Source organism: Microcaecilia unicolor, chromosome 2 (genome assembly GCF_901765095.1).
Source record: "Microcaecilia unicolor chromosome 2, aMicUni1.1, whole genome shotgun sequence".
NCBI lineage: Eukaryota > Metazoa > Chordata > Amphibia > Gymnophiona > Siphonopidae > Microcaecilia > Microcaecilia unicolor.
Genome location: NC_044032.1, coordinates 559,380,572 through 559,402,803, shown reverse-complemented (window position 1 = coordinate 559,402,803; position 22,232 = coordinate 559,380,572). Strand labels below are relative to the sequence as shown.

General features: G+C 43.4%; 1 protein-coding gene across 6 annotated transcripts in view; it reads right to left on the bottom strand.

Moving 5' to 3' along the window:
• LOC115461542 (multifunctional protein ADE2) overlaps positions 1-22,232 on the bottom strand; it is a 192,274-nt gene that overhangs the window by 60,319 nt on the left and 109,723 nt on the right. For all 6 annotated transcript variants that reach the window (XM_030191416.1, XM_030191419.1, XM_030191418.1 and 3 more), the window contains 2 exons: positions 18,803-18,874; positions 5,542-5,735 (listed from right to left, as the gene is read on the bottom strand). In XM_030191416.1, the coding sequence (XP_030047276.1) occupies positions 5,542-5,735; positions 18,803-18,874 (266 nt within the window). The remainder of the gene's footprint in view (positions 1-5,541; positions 5,736-18,802; positions 18,875-22,232) is intronic.

Below are 22,232 nucleotides of genomic sequence, written 5' to 3'. Positions count from 1 at the left end.
GTCACTCTCCTGGCCAAACTTAACAGGAAATAGCCATAGGTAAAAGCATACTTCTCCTTCAATTCGACATGTCGAGCACATTTGACATGGTAAACCATAATATACTACTAAGACTCCTCGCCCACTTCGGGATTGTTGGAAACGTACACAATTGGATCAAGGGCTTTCTAACCACCAGAACATACCAAGTAAAATCAAATTCAAACATATCACCACCATGGAAAGCAGCCTGTGGAGTACCCCAAGGATCACCATTATCACCAATACTCTTCAACATGATAATGATCCCATTGGCAAAGTCCTTATCCAAACGAGGCCTTAACCCATTCATCTATGCAGATGATGTTACAATCTACATTCCCTTCAGACATGGCTTGACTGAAATAACCAATGAAATAAATGATGGCCTGAACATCATGAACTCCTGGGCAAACTCATTCCAACTGAAACTGAACACAGAAAAAACACACTGCCTTATCCTCACATCTCAACATAACTACAAACCCGCAACCTTAAACACCCCAGGACACACACTCCCTATTTCAGATAGCCTAAAAATACTCGGAGTAACCATCGACCGCACCCTCACTATCGAGAGCCAAGTAAAAACCGTAATAAAGAAAATGTCCTACTCAATGTGGAAACTCAAACGAATAAAACCTTTCTTCCCGAGGGATACCTTTCGTAAACTAATACAATCAATGGTCCTAAGCCATGCAGATTATTGCAGCGGAATCTATACGGGATGCAAAGAACAACTCACAATGGAAACTAGTGGAAGGTATTTTAGGAGGAGATTTTGGAGACCGGGCTGTGTAGTAAAAAAAATATATATATATTGGAGTAGGGGGGGGGGGATTGCTGGAGGGTAAAAGGAAAAAGGGTGAAAATGAGTGTGGTAAAAATGTGGTTATTGTCTGATTTGTGGAAAATTGTTTGAGTTGTTAGACTCAGTCTGTTATCTTGGTTCTTAAATAAAAATTTATAAATTAAAAAAAAAAAAAGAACTCACAAAAAAAAAAAATCCAGACTGTGCAAAACACAGCAGCCAGACAGATATATGGTAAAACACGATTCGAAAGCACTAAACCCCTTCAAGAAAAGCTGCACTAGCTCCCAATGAAAGAATGGATCATCTTTAAAATCTGCACTTTAGTCCATAAAATCATTTACGGCATAGTCCCAGGACACATGACAGACCTCACTGATCTACCAACTAGAAACAGACTCAGATCAGCACGATCATATCTAAACATACATTACCCAAACTGTAAAGGGCTAAAATACAAAACAACACACGCATCTAGCTTCTCCTACATAAGTACACAACTATGGAATGGACTCCCGTATGCAGTGAAAACAATACATGACCACCTAAATTTCAGGAAATCATTGAAAACCCACCTCTTCAAAAAAGCTTATCCCACCGATCCAACATAAATCCCCACACCAGCAACACAACATAATCAATGATCGTACTGGACAATTTACTATCCTCTTCCTCCTCGACCCCCTGTAAAAAATGCCTTTTAAAAATTTTTGCCTAAAATGGATGTGCGGCAAAAAAAAAAATTGTCGCACGTCCATTATGGGTCTGAGAACTTACCACCACCCATTGACTTAGTGGTAAGGTCTCATGCGGTAACCGGGCGGTAATGGTCTAAGCGCGCCAAATGCCGATTACCGCCCATTTTTGCCGTGTGTCAGAAAATAAGATTTAATTTGTGGACAGACGTAAAAAATTAAATTACTGCCTGGACCACGTGGTATCCGGGTGGTAACTTCAAACTGGCGCACATTGGGTGCATAGGCAACTACACGGCTTAGTATAAGGGCCCCTCAATCTCCCAGTTGCGTCAGTGCCAGGTTATTTTAGTACTCTATGATGGAGTTTGGCCATCCAGATGCCATTATAAAATAGGCGCTTACCGTGTGGCATCAGGGTGCCTAAAAGGAGGTGCCCACTTATAGAATTTCCCCCACCCCCCAAGATGTACAGTACTGTTATTTGAATACTTTTACTGTTGTAATTATCTATTAACTATATCTGGTTTACTGTTACAATTACAATTTATTAAGAGGGTCTTTTACTAAGGCGCACTCACGTTTTTAGCGAGCGCTAAAATTGTGGGCATGTTAAACGATAGAGACGCCAATGCATTCCTATGGGTGTCTCTAACGTTTAGTGTGCCCACAATTTTAGTGCACGCTAAATACGTGAGCGCGCCTTAGTAAAAGAGGCCCTAAACTTGCTATAAGTACATAAGTATTGCCATACTGGGAAAGACCAAAGGTCCATCAAGCCCAGCATCCTGTTTCCAACAGTGGCCAATCCAGGTCACAAATACCTGGCAAGATCCCCCAAAAAGTACAAAACATTTTATGCTGCTTATCCCAGAAATATTTAATAATGGTCTATGAACTTTTCCTTTAGGAAGCTGTCCAAACCCTTTTTAAACTCTGCCAAACTAACTTCCTTTACCACATTCTCTGGCAACGAATTCCAGAGTTCAATTACATGTTGAGTGAAGAAACATTTTCTCCGATTCGTTTTAAATTTACTACTTTGTAACTTCATCGCATGCCCCCTAATCCTAGTATTTTTGGAAAGTGTAAACAGACGCTTCACGTCTACCCGTTCCACTCCACTTATTATTTTATAGACCTCTATCATATCTCCTCTCAGCTGTCTTTTCTCCAAGCTGAAGAGCCCCAGCCACTTTAGCCATTCCTCAAAGGGAAGTCGAACCATCCCCTTTATCATCGTCTAACCTTTTACAAGAAAAGGACTCCAGCGGTGTACAATATTAAAATCACAAAAAACATCAACAAAGAACTACAATAATCCAATAGGAAAGAAACATACACCTATCACTCATGTCAAAAAAATAAAACACATACAATCAAGTACTCCAAGCTTCAGTCCCATCATCCTTCCTTGAGACAGATGCCAAAAGCGCAGATAAAATAGTAAGCTTTCAACATTCGTTTGAATTGCCTCAATTACTTTATTCTTGTTGTACACCAGCTTGGGTGAATTTCTTCAAACACAACACAAAAACATAAGAATAGCCATACTGGGTCGGACCAATGGTGCATATAGCTCAGTATTCTGCTTCCAGCAGTGGCCAATCCAAGTCACAAGTACATGGCAAAATCCCAAATAGTAGCAAGATTCATGCTACCAATCCCAGGGACAAGTAGTGGCTTCCTCCATGTCTATCTCAGTAGCAGGTAAACAAATATAAGTACATAAATATTGCCATACTGGGACAGACCGAAGGTCCATCAAGCCCGGTATCCTGTTTCTAACAGTGGCCAATCCAGGTCACAAGTACCTGGCAAGATCCCAAAAAAGTACAATATATTTTATGCTGCTTGTCCTAGAAATACTGTCCAACAATTTACAGCCTCACTCAGTCCTCTGAATTCAGACAATATCACAAAACCGCTAACAGAGTGTGTTCAACGAGTTAGCTATGTAGAAAGACTATATATCTATACTTTTTCTGTGAGGTAGAGTCTCGTATAGCTGACACAGCCGTTCTCATTTCACTCTTAAGGTGAATCACTTGCTCGTGTTCATTTATTAATCATACTCATCCCCCACCTCCTAATGAATTTGATATTCAAATAATGCATAAATCTGCTTATAACATCTTGATCATAACCATTCTCATAACTATGCACACGACACTTATCTTATGCAAACTGGTGTACTCTTGCACCCCGACAGGTCCCCGTTTCGTAACACTTTATCAAGGGGGAGTATCACCGCATCAGATTCCTCACTATGAGGCACACATAGATGCTGTATCTGTATTTTACATGTGTGAAATATGTAGACAAAAGTTAAATAGACTCTGCATGTAGTGCAACACTAGAGAAACAAAGCCAGTGAGGTACTGACGACACAGCCCATTCACTTTGAATGGGCTGTGCCGACAATGCTGCACAGCTTTGTAAACAGGGGGGGGGGGTTAGTTTCCAGTTACTTATACTATATTTGGTGAGGATCTGTCTGTATTCTACATGTGTGAAAGAAGCCAGGTATTTTGTTAGCAAATTTCTGAGAAGGACTGATCATTAGTAATCCAGTTTGTTTAGTTTTCCAATAGTTGTATTGATGTTCTAGTGCCCACTGCAAATTTTGTGGTACTGCTTTTTCCTAGGTAGGCCTCTGCTATGTGTTTCCTGGAAGTTGGTACTGTTATGGTATGGTAGATTTATTCTATAGCTACTGATTTTTAGGGTTTTGTACTACTTCATAATATGCCTGGTATCGGAGATGGTTTATATTAATAAGTATTGGTACAATTAATACAGATGACACACATTCCAAACATGTTTGGCAAGTGGCCATCTGGCAAAGTACCACAAAAAGAACTGATAGGCAAATCCTTTTATGGTTGCCTGCAACTAAAGGACTTCTGTTACAGTGCTGCTGCATATATTTCCAGAATACTGCAAACACCATTCTGTTTAATGTGTTGGATTATTTTGGTGCATTATTTAAATTTTTGGCACATAATTCTCTGGAGCATATTCAGTGTGCATATTATCACTAGTAACAGAGATACTACTACTATTACTACTACTTAACATTTCTAGAGCGCTTCTAGGGTTAAGCAGCGCTGTACAGATTAACATAAATTGACATAAAGGACAGTCCCTGCTCCAAGGAGCTTACAATCTAAAGGGCGAAATGTCAAGTAGGGGCAGTCTAGGTTTCCTGATTAGAGGTATGACGGTTAGATACTAGAAGAGAAGTAGCAAGTGCACCAGAACCAAGGTTGTTAACGGGTCGTGTCCTTCTGTATTCAAAAGTGTTCCCAGTCATAGTTTGGGTTTGGAAGAGTTAAAGGATATAGATCTGGGTGGAGAGTGTATTAGGAGTAGTGCTGCGTGCAGGCCAAACATTTTCATCTCTTCTAGTTTCCTATGTCATTTTGCTCTTTTTTTTTTTTTTTTTTTTTTTCAAACATTTCTCTCATGTTGGGGAACAATGTCAAAGAATGTGTACTATTTGCAAAAAATGTGCACTATGGAAAAAGAATGTATACTGTTTGCAAATAATGTGCACTATTTACAACACAGGAAAAAAGAAACATAAATTAGTTTTTTGTCATTTTGGCTAAAAATGACACACAACATGGGAAATGTTGAGATTTTCCATTTGGTTGAAATGAATACACATCCCTAGAAGGCAACAGGACCCTGAAACAGGTAAATTTCTCTAGGAACATGCAGCACAGAGGAGTATCGGTGAGGGCCCAGGGGACTAAAGTGGGACGATGGAGGGTAAATGGGATAGAAAACAGCAGTGGAGAAAGACAATTGCTGAGGAGCAGTATAAGATGGAGGAGGTGTAGGTAAGCAGAAAGTAAGAGTGTTAATAGAGGACTGAGAAAATAAATTGAAACAAACACAGCATTTCCAACATAAGAAAATATTAATAATCAGTAAATATATTCAGCCATTCATTCCATAAAGAAGGTAGAAGCAAGTTTTTGCCTTTCTACTAGCATTATGGGAACTCACCTGCAAGTGATGTGGTGCTGGTGGATGAAGTGACAACTGTGCCTTGCTGAAGTGCTGAGAATGCTCCTCCCGACCGCAGTTCATCACCCCTCTGTCCATCTGACCTGTTTTTGTTGAAACCTCATCAGTCATGCTTCTTTGATGCAGGTCTGAAGTACTGCCAGAGTTCTTTATTTTAACAGGAACCGGTGACTCTGAATGAAAGCACAGGTCAATTTGGTTATTCCCTACAGAAACTTACATGCAAGTGGCATTTTCAGCCAGTTCTAAACAGACAGATTTTAGTTTCACTAAAGTATTGCGTTTGCCACTTAAGAGTAAGTTACTAAAGTGCATTAAGGGCCAGATGCACTAAACTTAACGAGTCAGCAACGTGTTTTTTAAACTAGTTCTAGCCAGTTTAGCGCGCAAAAGGGTTCGCCGAGCCATTTTCCTGTCATGGTAGCAGCTAACGAAAACGGAATGCAAAGCTATTATAATAAGCTAATTACTATTATAATGTGCATGCAATGCGATGAGATGCACTACTGTTTCCGACTCCATTCACAAAAGCAGCCCCTATCTTTACCGCGGAAATTTTAACGGGAAGTCTGGACCTGCAGGTTCTTCATTACTGCAAGTAGGAGAAAGGGAAAAACAAGGCAGGGAAGATGGAGCACACAAAAAAAAGTACACCAGCTTACACGCAGCTTCTTTGCATGTATGAAAGCCATGTATGAAAACCGTGCCGTGTTTCTTTTTCAAATGACATTTTACTTGCAAGAAATTTTGGGGGGGGGGGGGGGGGTGGCAGTACCAAAGTGTAAAGCATAAAAGTAATGGTGACTTACCAAAAATGCATGGAAGACAAGGGTCCATCAAACAGCATCTGTGGGAAACACTCAGGGCTTGGTTCCACCCCCAGCTGTTCCTGCTGCTTCTTCTATTGGCCGGCTGAGATCCTAGAATGCCCATCTCCCTGGACTCTCATTGGCTGGCAGCTGTCCCAGCTCCTCCACCCTGCAGGGCTTCCCTGATGACACCACTTTAGAGCTGTGAACTGATTGGATCCGAATTTCTTGGTGTTCCAGTAGTGAGTGGGCGGGATATCCCATGCTGATGCTGTCCAATTGGTTTAGTCCCTCTCTGTGGAGGGGGACACCAGGAAGTTTGGATCCAATCAGTTCACAGCTCTAAAGTGATGTCATCAGGGAAGTCCTGCAGGGAGGAGGAGTTGGGGCAGCAGCCAGCCAATGAGAGTCCATCTTCAAGGAGATGGGCGTTCTAGGATGTCAGCCGGCCAATAGAAGGAAGCAGCAGGAACAGCTGGGGGTGGAACCAAGCCCTGATGCTGATTCCTCACAGGAGAGCAGCAGAGAGGTTTTTCCCACTTTTTCCCAGCAGCAGGAGGCAGGGAGCCCCAACACAAGTATGCCCATCCAAAAAAAAAGTACTTTTGTGCTTGCAAAAAAAAAAAAAAAAAAGGGTAAATGTACTGCTTTCATACACGCAGCTCATTTGCATGCGATTCTCTTTGTGAATCCCTTTGTGTTTCTAAATCGGTAAATTTTTATCGATTTGGAAATGCAGATGGATTCTTTCCAGGACTTTTGTGTATCTGGCTCTAAGTGACTAACATGATTTTTACTGAATATTGCACATTTAAATGGCACAATTGTGCATTATTTGTCCTAAAATACAGTTTAGTACCGGCCAAATCAGTATAATTGAAAGCCGATTTTGGACGGCTTCAACTGCTTTCCGTCGCAGGGCCGGCCAAAGTTCAAGGGGGCGTGTCGGCAGGGTACCAAAGGCGGGACGGGGGCATCGTTACGAGATGGCCGGCTTCGGCCGATAGTGGAAAAAAGAAGGCCGGCTCTGACGAGCACTTGGCCGGCTTTACTTGGTCCATTTATTTTTAGGAACAAGCCTCAAAAAAGTGCCCCAACTGACCAGATGACCACGGCAGGGAATCGGGGGATCACCTCCCCTTACTCCCCCAGTGGTCACTGTTAATATGTGTTCTAGCTTGAGACTCATCCACTGGAATGGTGGTGGGCCAAGCTACACAGCTCAAACCAGCTGAAAAGCACTAACTAGGCCTAATAACCAGCTGATGGCCTTATAGCAGAGAACCTGCAAGAGCAGGACTGCTTGGTGAGTCTTAATGAAACCTGGTACAACTTTCAAATTGAGTGTAACACTTAAGATGAGGAAATAAATGACAAAAATGGTAAAAAGTTTGGTTCTTAAGATGGAGATTGTCTTTATAAAATGGCTCCCAGTATCACAAGATATAAAGACACAGATCTCTCTCTTAGGATTAAGCAAGAGGTTTTAAAAGTGTTGAAACTGGCACTATGAAGCAATCTTTGAGAGGAGGGGCAGGTGGGCAACTGATCTGCGGTCAAGTGTAACTCAGAGATGAAGCAAGATTAGAGAAAAAAAAAGTCCCTTTCCATAGACTTGTATGGGGACCAGATTGTATATAAGGAGGGTGCATCAGAGCCCTCGTTGGAACGAATCCCCAACGCATCCTAGGGAGCAGGGCTCTGGCCGGTTGGACCCAGAATCTGTCCACTGAATGTACCAGAATAAAGCCTGATTTCGGTAAGAATAAAAAGACTATTTCTGTAACTAAACTATTCCTGTCTTTATTTCAATTTATTCTCTATCTTCCATCTGTTTTACAAAATAACACACACACATAAGTAAGATTTCTCACTGAAACAGTTTTATAGATATTTTATAGAATTTATGTGGGAACATAAATGGCCAAAGATTCACTTAGATCCAAGTAGACCGAAAGCTGTGGTCATGGGAATTAGATTTGAACTGCGCCTTCTGATGCCTCCCCAGCGCCGATACCCATGGGAAGGGGTGTCACTGGAATTCAGGGAGGCGGTTAAAAAGATCTTAGAAGAACAAACCCTCTGTACACCTCCGTGTGGAAGGGTCCTGCGGGGGTCTAGAGAGGGGTAGATAAAAACATCACCAACCCCCTCTCACCCCCCAAAAAATAGAAACATTTTTGTGCCAGCCTCAAATGTCATACCCAGCTCCATCACAGCACTATGCAGGTCCCCGGGAGCAGTTTTTAGTGCGTACTGCAGTGCACTTCAGGCAGGCAAACCCAGGCCCATCCCCCCCTACCTGTTACACTGGTGGTGGTAAATGTGAGCCCTCCAAAACCCACTCGAAACCCACTGTACCCACATGTAGGTGTGCCCCTCTTCACGCATAAGGGCTATGGTAGTGTTGTACAGTTGTGGGTAGTGGGTTTGGGGGGGTTCAGCACACAAGGTAAGGGAGATATGCACCTGGGAGCAATTTGTGAAGTCCACTGCAGTGCCCCCTAGGGTGCCCGGTTGGTGTCCTGGCATGTGAGGGGGACCACTGCACTAAAAATGCTGGCTCCTCCCATGACCAAATGGCTTGGATTTGGCCGGGTTTGAGATGGCCGCCATTAGTTTCCAATATCGGCAAACACCAATGGTGGCCATCTCTAACGCCGGCGATCTCTAAGGCTGGCCCAAATGCTGAGATTTGGCTGGCCATCTTGTTTCGATAATACGGTCGGGTATGGCGCTTTCCGGGGCCGGCCTTAGAGATGGCCGCCCATATAGATGGCTGGCCCCATTCAATTATGCCCCTCCATGTAAAAGACAGCAGGTCCAACTTGTGGCCTACTATCTTTGCGTTGCTACAACCAGGAATCCAAATTTATATTTACTGTGCAAGTTACTAACCTGTGGTACTGATGTATCATAGGTTAGTGATATTGCATGGTAAATTGAGCTGCAGTAAATTGTGAGATTTTGCCACAGCTTAGTAACTACTAGCCTGAATGTGCAGAATTCAATGTTAATAAAAAAAGTATTGTGATCCCTTTTTAATAGGCTAATTCAGTATACTTCAACTGTTTTTCAAGAACTGTATTCCCTTGTTTCAGTTATTACTTTATCCTGACCTGATATAGAGAATATAACTCCCACAAGCTAGGCAACAAATGTATTGTTAGTTCAATAAAAAGTATTATCTTGGGGTGAGGAGTCAAGATAGCTGCAGCATAGAAGCAGGATGCTGAGCTTTGGGACTGTTGGTGTGAGTCGTGCTGGAAGAACATGGTTAAGCGCAAGGGGGAAACCCATACTTACCCTCTGGATTAGGTGTTGGTCTGCTATATAGCAGTCTCTGTCCCCGGCATCAAATCCTCTGGACCAGCGCTAGAGGAGGAAGCCCTCGCACAGAGCGCCTTGAATGCAACCTTGAGCCCCAAGGTTCACAAGATTCCATCCAGACTCAGAATACACCCCTTAGGTGAGGCAGCTGAGAGCCCTGGTGCAGTTGGAGGTAGTGAAGTTGTAGGTTAAGCATTGGATGGTCATTTAGAGCCTAGTCAGCCTCAAAAGACTGCTTCAGGAGAAGAGCTTTGTATCAAGTGTAGGAAGGTTTGGTAAAGCTACATTGGAGGAACTGTGGGGGATACTATGTTTAGACAAAGGGAGGCATATTTTCAAAGCGCTTAGCCTTCCAAAGTTCCATAGAAACCTATGGAACTTTGGAAGGCTAAGTGCTTTGAAAATATGCCTCAAATTTAATTCAGGCCAAGAAACGCTGAGGTCGCAGGTGGAAAAGCAGAAGGAGTAATTGGTACAACAGGGAGCAGAAGTACATAAATTTGAGCAGGAATTGAGAACTTTGAAGGAAGGTCAAGCTTCATTAGTTAAGGAAGTTGGAAGCCTTAAACAAAGAGCGTCATTTAAATCTGATATTCTCAACTTTCCTAAATCACCTGTATTGACACCAACTGATATATTTAAAAAAATATCTGATGGAAGCTCTCCAAATTCCCCAAGATTCTTTGCCACATCTTGTGAGAACTTATATAGACTGGCATACCCAGGGCTTTTTTTGAGGGGGTACTGAGTACCGGCACATTTTCCACTGTCTGCTAAAATTGACCCATGGACCCCAAGTTTTAATGAAAGAGCTCAGGCTCTGCACACCAATTCTGCCTTGTCATAGATTCTGTGACTGGTTGCAGGGGGCCTGGCTATTGTGGGATGGCTCCATCAGTGATCACCTCATCCCTGAAGGGTGGCCTTAGCATTTGAGTACTGGCACCTTTTTTGCTAGTAAAAACACACTGGGCATGCCACTGACCAGTTAGGGGAGAGAAGAGAAGGAACCATGGCTAGTTTTGATTTGTCCAGTTTTCTGGAAGTCTCCGAGCCTATTATATTGGAGGCAACTCTCCTTGTCTCCTTTGCATTGGAGCCACATAAGAATTTGGTCCTAAGATTATATTTTCATCATAGAGATGTGAAATCTCTGGGACAGAAACTTATTTTTCCTGACCTCTGGGAACCACTCAGCTTAGGCAGAAGGCTTTTTCAGCATTCGAGCCACAGCTTTTGGCACTTGGAGGGTCATTTTTCCTGCAATTTCTATGTAAACGTTTTTGATAGATGCTCAACCATACGATTTTACAGATCTTGCTTAATTTAAAAATTTTCTTGAGGTAACAAAACCCCCGGTACCAATACCATCCTCTTCTATAAATTAACTCTTGCTTTAAATATGTAGCCGGAATGTTTGTTACAAATTTCTTCAAATATTTTTTTCTGAATTGTTTCTAGTTAATGAAGAGCTCCTGCTGACTTAATTTTCTTTTACTCCTTCCCTCACATGTTCTCTCCTTTTCTTTATTACTGTGGTATGTTTGTAAATATTCCTTATAATAGAATTTGTTTTTCCTCTTCCTTCCAGGTAACTGGAAACAATTGCTTATATTGTGTTGTTATGTAAGGAATATTTTGCTTTATTCGTTCTTGATATATGTTTGTAAAATTATAAATATTTTAAAAAGTATCTTATATTTGTTAATGTGACTGTCATTTGTACACTGCACACGAAAAAAAGACCTACATGCCTTTATGCTAAATAACCTGTATTGTCCTACTCCAGTATGATTGCTTGTAACAGGTGAAGTGAAACTTGAAAAAGTAGTTTAAACTGAGCCATGCCCCCAAAATAACTCTCTTACCCAATGCCCCTGCCTTCAGAAGTAAAAGGGCCTGGTAAGATTGGGAATAAGAAAATCATCATAATTGTCCAAAAGTAAACCTATTGGTGATGTGATTAAACAATGACCCCATAAAACATAGCAGAACACGCCAAAAGTGTTGGATTTTAGCACAGCTCCAAAAAGCATGATAAAAAGAATTAACCCCCTGATGACATTTTTGACAGATGGGAGTATCCAAACCCCCGGCCTTGAGCAGGTACTCTTGTAACCACAGGGATATGACGAATTAGCATCCCAAAGTCCAGAGAATCGGGAGTAACACCCAAATCCTGACCCCAACGATCCCTGATCTCTGCCCAATTCAGAACTGAAGAGCGTTCCCTTAGTGCTCGATGGAGCATGAAAACAGATAAACCACCATCCTGGAAAGGCTAAAAAAAAAAAAAACTTACAAGAGAGTGTAAAGAGAAAGCTAATCTGACGGGATCTAAGGTAGAGACATAATGCTGTAGTTGTCTATAAGTGAAGAGATCCCACTGTTCCACTATCCCTCTAGCTAGCAGATCCTTCCAATGAGCCAACTGACCCCCCAGGCTCCAAAAGATGCTGTAAATATAGCACCCCTTTGGCTGCCCACTGTCGGAAGCTAGCATTATCACGTCCTGAAGCAAACTGTACCACTCTATTCAGTATTTTATGGACATCTACAACATATCCCCTCATAAGAACATAAGAATAGCCATACTGTGTCAGACCATTGGTCCATCTAGCTCAGTATCCTGCTTTCAACAGTGATCAATCCAGGTCACAAGTACCTGGCAGAAACCCAAATAGTAGCAACATTCCATGCTACCAATCCCAGGGCAAGCAGTGGCTTCCCCCATGTCTGTCTCAATATCATATGGACTTTTCCTCCAGGAACTTGTCCAAACCTTTTTTTAAACCCAGATATGCTAACCACATCCTCTGGCACTGAGTTCCACAGCTTAACTATTCTTATTTGTCTCTTCTCCAAGATGAAGAGCCTAAAGAGACCCTAATCTCTTTAGTCTTTCCTCATAGGAAAGTCAAAGCATCCCCTTTGTCATTTTTGTCACCCATCTCTGCACCATTTCTAATCCTGCTATACCTTTTTGGAGATGTGGCGACCAAAATCGCACACAATATTCAAGGTGCGGTTGCACCATGGCGCAATACAAAGGCATTATAATATTCTCTGTTTTGTTCTTCATTCCTTTCCTTCATAAGAACAGCAAGAACCTACCTAACCCTTCACTACCCCAATTGCAAAGGTATAAAATACAAATCTTCACATGCCACCAGCCTCTCCTTTATAGGCATACAACTTTGGAACTCACTACCCAAAGAACTGAAATTCACAGAAAACTACCTACAATTCAAAAAAACAAAACAAAACTGAAAACACATCTTTTCAATGTCTTTCCCCCCAGGATCTGTCTAATCCCACACCACCCTACATCACAAAAAGCTCAGAAATGGAAAACAATAATATTAACCTCTCTCACAATATTTATTTGTTACATTTGTACCCCCACATTTTCCCACCTATTTGCAGGCTCAATATGTTAATATATCAACCTAAGCGTTTATTATACTTCTGCATTATGTACTAGACTTCTACAAATTTTGTAACTGCCTTTTTAGCAATATGTAAGCCACATTGAACCTGCCATATGGTGGGAAAATGTGGGATACAAATGCAATAAATAAAATAATTCCTAACATTCTATTTGCTTTCTTAGCTCTCACTGCACACCGAGCAGAAGGTTTCAATGTGTGTCATCAGTGGTGATATCTAAATCATTTTCCTGGGCGGAAACTCCTAGCATGGAATCTTGCATCTCATAGCTATAGTTTAGGTTCCTCATCCCTTGCTCACATATGTTATCTGCCATTTGGATGCCCAGTCTTCCAATCTCTTAAGTTCCTCCTGCAATTTTTCATAACCCTCTTGTGATTTAACAACTTTGTGTTATCAGCAAATTTAATTACCTCACCTGTTGTTCCCATTTCCAGATCCTTTATAAATATGTTAAAAAGCAGAGGTGCCAGCACAGACCCCTGGGGAACCTCACTATTTACCCTTCTCCATTCAGAATATTGACCATTCAACTCTGCTCTCTGTTTTCTATCTTTTAACTAGTTCTTAATCCACAACAGGACATTGCCTTTTATCCCATGACTTTCTAATTTCCTCAAGAGTCATTCATGAGGTACTTTGTAAAATGCCTTCTGAAAATCCAAATACGCAATATCAAACAGCTCACCTCTGTCCACATGTTTATTCATCACCCCTTCAAAGCAATATAGCAGATTGGTGAAGTAAAATTTCCCTTGGCTAAATCCATGTTGGGTTTGTCCCGTTAATCCATACCTATGTATATGTTCACTAAATTTTGTTCTCTATAATAGTCTCAACCATTTTGCCTAGCACCAATTTCAAGCTTACTGGTCAGTAATTTCCCAGGTCATCTCTGAAATGCTTTTTAAAAATTGGCGTTACATTGGCCACACTCCAATCTTCTCGAACCAAGCTTGTTTTTAAAAATAAATTACATATTATTAATAGCTCTGCATGTTCATTTTTCAGTTCTAATCTAATATTCTGGGATGTATACCATCCTGTTCAAGCGATTTGCTACTCTTTAGTTTGTCAAATTACCCCATTACATCTTCCAGGTTTACAGAGATTTATTTCACTTCTTCCAACTCATCTCCATTAAATACCATTTCTGGCACCGGTATCTCCCCCACATCTTCCTCAGCGAAGACCAAAGCAAAGAATTCATTTAGTCTCTCTACTATGGCCTTGTCCTCCCTGAGTGCCCCTTTTACCCCTTGGTCATCCAGCAGTCCAACTGATTCTTTTACTGGCTTCTTGCTTCTAATATATCAAAAAAAGTTCTTATTATGTGTTTTTACCTCCAAGGCAATCTTTCAAAATCCCTATTTGCCTTCCTTATCAGTGCTTTGCATTTGACTTGCCATTTCATATACTGTTTCCTACTATCTTAAGTCTGACCCTTCTTCCATTTTCTGAAGGATATTCTTTTAGCTCTAATAGCCTCCACCTCACTTTTTAACCATACCAGCTGCCCTTTGGTTTTCCTTCTGCCTTTTTTAACATGTGGAATATATTTGGTCTGATCTTCTAGTGAGGTATTTTTGAACAATGCTTTTAAATGTTAGCTTGTGCAAGTGTAAGAGTGTCTTTAACTGTTAAAATAAAACTACTCCCTAAACTGTCTTTGCTAAATAAGCAGAGTAATTTAAAATAAGGACACTGAGATTTGCATATTTATCTCTTAAGTCTTTAATAAGAGAACATGATCTATTAAGTCAAAGGCCAAACTTAAATCTAAGGAAAGCATCAGGATATTTTTCTCACTGCAAGGCCCCAATGCTCAAAAGTCACCATTAAATACCAAGTGCGTCTATAACCGTAGTTGAAATTACCAATTTTGAAACAGCTATCGATGCTCAAAGGAAATCGCAGGCAAATGAGATGCACGGATATTAGTGACTCGATAAAGAAAGCACCTAGCACATGCAAAGAACAGTTTTGCAGAAAGCATTGATGTTCTACCTATGCCCAGGGAAGAAAAAGGCGACAACTACATCGTAGATGTGTGTCCAGTGACGTCAGGCGTTTCCTTTTTTTTTCCACAACGACTTTTTAACACTACTGTTATGTGTGGGACACACACACACATATATAATATACCACACACTTGGCACATTTCACACACACGTGCAGATACTATTAAAAAATGCAAGCAGAGTGCTCCACCGAGAAGTCGCCCTCATACAACGGCAGCTCCAAACCCGCCGAAACATTTTGAGCGTTTGTGCATCACACAGAATGCTCCTGTAAATGAACTCATTGTAATACATTTGCATAGGATTATTGGTAGCTGCTACCGCAAACTGTAAAAATGAAGAAGAACCCCTTTGTGCATTAGACACTGAATAACGTGTGTACTAGACTGGCTACAGCTTGTCTAAATCAAATGTTGCAAGCATGGTGAACTTTAAGCATTAGGGCCTCAATTATCACCCTAATGTGATCTATTAACCCCACCAGAGCTAATTAAGCACTGGTCTGAAGCCAAGCTGCCAGAGATGAAAAACATTAACCGTTTCCAAAACATCTGATTTACTGTAAAGCAAATATTTTTTCAACAAGCTTATAAATAATTGATAGTTTTGAAATTAGTTGATAACTGGATCGCAGTGAGTTATCCAGAGTTTATTTATTTATCCTAGGAAGGATAACTGCCACATTCATAAAGACAGGAACATATTCAGCAGCTACATTACAGATGACCACTGAACGAAAGCATGGAAGAAGAAACTCTGAAAATCATTTTGGAAGGAAGAGGATCATTAGATGTCATAAACTTGATAGCTGTCATTATTTTCTTCACAGAGAAAGCAGGAGGAATATTAAATGAGGTGAAAGATGCCTGTTGAACACATCAGTCCTAGCAGAAGATGGACAAAGTACCGAGTAAGTAGAGATCACTGAATCTCGACTAGAAGAGGATGGACTGGAAGTCTTAGTATCATTACCTTCCACAAAAAAATAATTAGCAAACTGGTCAGGGAACAATCCCAATGACTGTGAATCAGAAACAGTTTGTATAGGGCTGGCAACAAAAATGCCAAACTGAGGACATGTTGGGCCAGGAAAGAAAAGGGCAAGGCTCAAAGTGCCCTCGGGGCACACAAAGAAGCGCACTAAGGAGCACATCCGCTCCTTAAGCACACTCCTTTAGTGCGTGCCTGTGACAAGCACCGCAAAAAACAAAATTTATGTCCTACATTCTACGACTTCAGCTTCCAGGGCAGGCAGTGGGTGGAGCTAAACTGAGATAATGGTCATCAAACATATAAATGGCAAGTGACCGACTCACCTGCAAATGCGCAGTAGAAACTTCCCTCTCTGTCCCGCCCTCGCGTCGACGTGATGACGTCAGAGGGCGGAACAGAGAGGGAAACGGAGTCGGGCACGCTGCCATTGCCGCTGGAGCCTGGGAAGTTAAAAAGAACAAACATCGCCAGCGCACCAACCTCCAACCCACCCATCCCGGATGTCGTCGTCGCCGCTGCTGCTCCCGCCCCCCTCTGTATCAGGCCCCCAGCACTGACATGAGAGCAGGCATCAGCGCTTTCACACGGAGGCACACCCACAAGACGAGACGCCGCTACCCTCCCCATGAGGGCCGCAACACCCAAAACAAAGTAACACGATGCCGACGCAACCCTGCCCCCCCTCCGATGCCAGCACCGCCGAAGAACGTCCGTCCCGCCCCTCATCCTCAGAGACCCCAACCACAAGAGACACCGACAACAACGGTGGTACCGTTCCCCCCCCCCCCCCCCCCCCCCCAGCGAAAACCTGAAAAGAAAGCTCGGTGAAGGAGAAAACCGGTCTCTGAGTTTTTTCCAGCCTGTCAGGTTAATATTTTATTCACAGGGCAGCAGAACAAGGGAGAAAGATTATTTTTTCTTTTCTGCATATCTGAAGGAGGTGTAACTAAAGGGGAGGGAGGGTTGGAGAGAAATTGCGATAGGAGAAAAATCATTCACCAGCACAGCAAGGGGAGGACACCAGTTAAAGAGAGAGAGAGAGGAGTACCCCTTCGTCTACACCCCCCCCCCCCCGGTCATTCACAGACACAATCGTTCACACACACACAAGCTGACACATTAGCTCTGTCTGCTAACCTCCCCCCCCTCCGACAGAGGCAAGGAACACCCCCTCTATGACTTTGCAACCCCCCCCTCTGTCATTCTGACACACACTCGCTCCCACACTCCCAGTTACCACCCCCTCTCTCACACACATACACAAGATCTGTCTCTGTGACACACACTCATGCAGCCTTCCAGTTTGCCAGCCCCGCCACCCCTCTGTCAATGTCACACTGATACGGCACACCTATAAACCACACACCAAACCCCCCCACAACCCCTACCACTTCACCACCCCGCCCCCCTCTCATTCTGACACATACACACAATCTCTACAACTTTGCCACTCCCGCCCCCCGTCACTCTCACACACACACTGTCTGTCTCACAGACACACACACTGATGCAGCTCAACCCCACCCCTGTCATTCTGACTCACACACACTCGATCCCACACTCCCAGTTACCCCCCTCACTTACACACATACACACGATCTGTCTCTGTGAGGTGAGAATTATCATATTTTGCAAAAAAAAAAAATCTTGCCCGTTTTAACGGGCTTAACGGCTAGTATCCCAATAATGGAAAGGGGGCAGGCTGGAGAGGCACAAATAAAAAAAACAGGTTAAACAATAGTGTCTCACACACTTCAGAATGCAATACAGCAGTAGATTGATGATTTCAGAGGAAGTAGATGCAGTCCAGTGCACCACCAATATCCCTCTCCTCCTCCTCATGCTGGCAGCAAGTGGAGAATCAGCTGGGGGGCAGGGTTGCCAGGTGGAAAATATTTTTCCAGCCTAAAGGAGCCCAAAATCCAGCCCAAAACCCGCCCAAACTCAAACCCCGCCCCTGACACCCCCGCCCCCGCGTCATCACCCCGCCCCCGCCGTCATCAACCCCGCCCCGCCCCCGCCGTCATCGGCCCCGCCTTCCCCATCACTAACCCCGCCTCCCACGTCACTAACCCCGCCTCCCACGTCACTAACCCCGCCTCCCACGTCACTAACCCCGCCTCCCACGTCACTAACCCCGCCCAAAAACGTCACTAACCCCGCCCACCGCGGCCGAAAAAGCCACCTAAAAAAACCGCCCGAAGCACAAAAACCAGCCCAAAAAACCGCAACCCGCCGCGGGCAAAAATTTCCCGCGGCGGGTCGCGGAAAACCGCCCAATTGGGCGGTAAAACCGCCCACCTGGCAACACTGCTGGGGGGGGGGGGGGAGGGGGAGGGTAACAGGAGGAGGAGGACTAGCAAATCAGCTGGTGAGGAATGAGTGGATAGTGAGAGGCAGGGTATCATTTCTAAAGGGATGTATGGGGGGAGGGAGGGTAAGAGACAGGTGTGTGTAAGGGTAGGCAGAACTAAAGAGATGAGAGCTGAAGACCAGTTCCACTTTTGCTCTTCCTCCTTTCACTGATATATCTGAAAACAAGTCTTGCTACCTTCACCTAAAGACAAATTTGGAGTGAAAATGAATATACCTTGCAGGAATGATCACCTTGAAGTGAAATAGTGCATCATGTCCTACCATTATCCAGTGCTTTCCTCTTAAGGCCCGAGGTGTACATCTTGTCTGCTGTGCTCACGGAGATGTCGCTTCCTGATGGTTTTGAAAAGAAACACACTTTTTAGGATGAAATACTCTATAGGATACAAAAATAAAGAGGATCAGCCAAGGTATTTATAGCTGTGTGGGGTGGGGGGGGGGGGGGGGGGGCATTGGCAACAGTCCTGGGAGGGGCGGCCCTGCCCCGGGCCCAGCTCAGTCTCTCGGCAGCCCTGTCCAGCATTGAATATCCAGGGTCAGTGCCAACTGTGGGACGTAGTTGGCCTGCCTCCCGCTGGCTGAATATCGGCCCTAAGAGCTTTTACACAGTTGCCTGAGTTATAAACCTAAATTTATGTCCGTATGCCCTGGATTCACATGTTTGACCTGTTGGGGGGGCAATTTGGGAGTAAGGCTTGAACTTATATGTGGAAAATAAAATGTCTCCGGTTGAAGTTCAAAGCGATTTAACCAGCCAAGACAGGCTCCGGGCTGGTTAAATCACTTGTTTGGGACTAGCCACTGATATTCAGTAGCACTTAACCAGTTAGTGCCACTGACTATTAGAACTAACTGCCAAACTCAAAGCCAGCTATTTTGTGGACAGACTGCTTTACACCATCTTCAGAGCAGGTGTAAATATGTGAGTTTGAAGCTGCAGGCTATTGGGGCCTGTTCTGGGTGCGTCTTTATAAAAGCACATAATTGCCTAGGTTGTCTTTATAAAAGATACACCTTCTCAGATTTTCAACACAGACACTCATACACACTGCAATGCTTAGGAACCCCAGAGCTGAGACAAGCTCAATAACATTGCTTCCTGTCTGTGTTAATCTTACAAATGAAGAAGTGACAATGCAAAAAAGGAGAAAAAAAATTCCTCATGGTTACGTAATGTACACAGTAAGCAAAGTGAGGAGAGGGAAAAAAAAAACAAGGAAATCAGTCCTTAGTGGTCCATTCCATTTCTTCCAAATGCAACAGATATGATGCAATCAGAAGTATGACCCAACACGGACCATGTTTTGGCACAACTGAACATGAGAACAAGAGCATAAGAATAGCCATACTGGGTCAGACCAATGGTCCATCTAGCCCAGTATCCTGTTTCCAACAGTGGCCAAGCCAGGTCACAAGTACATGGCAGAAACTCAATTTAGTAGCAACATTCCATGCTACCAATTCCAGGGCAAGCAGTGGCTTCCCCTATATCCATCTCAATAACAGACTATAGACTTTTCCTCCAGGAACTTGTCCAAATGTTTTTTAAACCCAGATATGGTAATCACTGTTACCACATCCTTCGGCAGCGAATTCCAGAGCTTAACTATTCTTTGAGTGAAAAAATATTTCTTCCTATTTGTTTTAAAAGTATTTCCATATAATTTCATTGAGTGTCCCCAGGTCTTTGTACTTTTTGAAAGAATGAAAAATTGATTCACTTCTACCCGTTCTACACCACTCAAGATTTTATAGACCTCAGTCATATCCCCCCTCAACCATCTCTTTTCCAAGCTGAAGTGCCCTAACCTCTTTAGCCTTTCCTCATATGGGAAGAGTTCCATCCCCTTTTTCATTTTGGTCGCTCTTGTTTGAACCTTTTCTAATTCCACTATATCTTTTTTGAAATGCGCCAACCAGAAATGAACACAGTACTCAACGTGAGGTGTATCATGGCCTTACTGTGACTCCTCTGGCCCAATGCTCCCCCCTCAGTTCTGGCCCACCGCTGGATGGTGTCTCGCCTTCCATCACTGAGCTCCGCCCTCCTAGGGCATGTGTGAACCCTGCAGCCCTCACTTTATCGGCCTGTGGCGCAAACTCCTAGGGGCGCATCCATGTGACTTCAAGGGTCTGGGCGTATTTTATGGAGGCCTAGATCCTCTTTCTGTTCCTTTACTTCTCATTGCTCCCGAGTTCCAGCCTTGCCTGTTCCCGAGTTCCAGCATTGCCGAGGCCTGAGATCCAGTCCCTCTTAGCAGTTGAGATCTGCTTTGTCTCCTTTGCTTTCGCCTTACCTGTCTGCTGCAGTTGGGCCTTTGGCTGTGGTCCAAGAGCTCACCACCCCAAATCATCACAGCATGCAAAGGCCGTGAGCTCAATGGAATCACCAGCCTTACAGCTGTTACAGCAGCTTGCCCTTCAATTACAGCAACTATCTAGGGCTGTTCAAACGGTAAACCATTGGATGGACAAGATGCAAGAGCTGTTGCAGAGCCAGTGGCAGCCGCACCCCCTGTTTCAGAACATGAACCGTCTGGTCTCCCTAGTGGTGGGGGGATCTGTGTTGCTCCACCTCCTCGATCTGATTGCAACCCCAAAATATGCTGGGGATTTCTGAATCAGTGCCAGATTGTGTTTGAGTTATAAGCCTGAGACTATGTGTCTAATAGGTCCAAGTTGGCCTATGTTACTTCCCTCCTTATTGGCCCTGTCCTTGCCTGGGCCTCCCATATTTGGAAGAGGAATGAGCCTATACTGAATAACCTGGCAGAGTTTCTGATCCACTTTCGCCAGATGTTTGAGGATACTGGCAAGGACAATTCAGCAGCCACAGAGCTACTGAATTTACGACAGGGATCCCAGACCATTGGAGATTATGCCATTCGGTTCCGGGCCTTAGCTGCCAATTTGTTTCGAAAGATGGGCGCCCTTCTGTTTCGAAAATAAACCTGATAGTGACACAGAAAGAAGACTGGACTTCTGACAGAGGCAGTTGTGCCAAAATACGGCCTGTGTCAGATCATACCTCTGATTGCACCATTTCTGTGTTGCATTTGGAATAAATGGAATGGACCACTAAGGACTGATTTCCTTGATTTTTTTCCTCTCATTTCCTCACTTTGCCTACTGTATATGAAACAAAGATGTGACATATGATCCTTTAGTTTCAGGACTCCAGAACAGTAACCCCCTCATTCTATAATCTTCTGCACACAATCTCATGCTTAGTATGTGCAGGTTAGAGAAGAGCGCCAGTTACGCACATTAAACCCCCTTTTTCAAAGCTGCGCAGTAATCCCGACAAAGCCCATTCACACAGCGCATCCATTTTGAATGGGCTGTGTCAGATTACCACACCGGCAGCCACTAGCATAGCTTTGTACAAGGGGGGGGGGGGGGGTAAGTTAATTGCCAAACTAGCTGCTGATTGGAATTGGCACTAGTACTTAGTCACTGTTGTAGAAACTTAGGTGCCCTTTTTACTAAAGAATGTTAAGCCTTTAATACATAGTTAGCGCACGCAAACAGGTTACGCAGAAATGCGTTAAAGCATTTTGCTGCATTTTACCTGTTTACCTTAATAACCAAATTAACAGAAGGGATGGTAACCAAACAACTCACAGACTATCTAAACAAGTTCTCAATACTACACGACTCCCAGTCAGGATTTCGCTCTAATCACAGTACT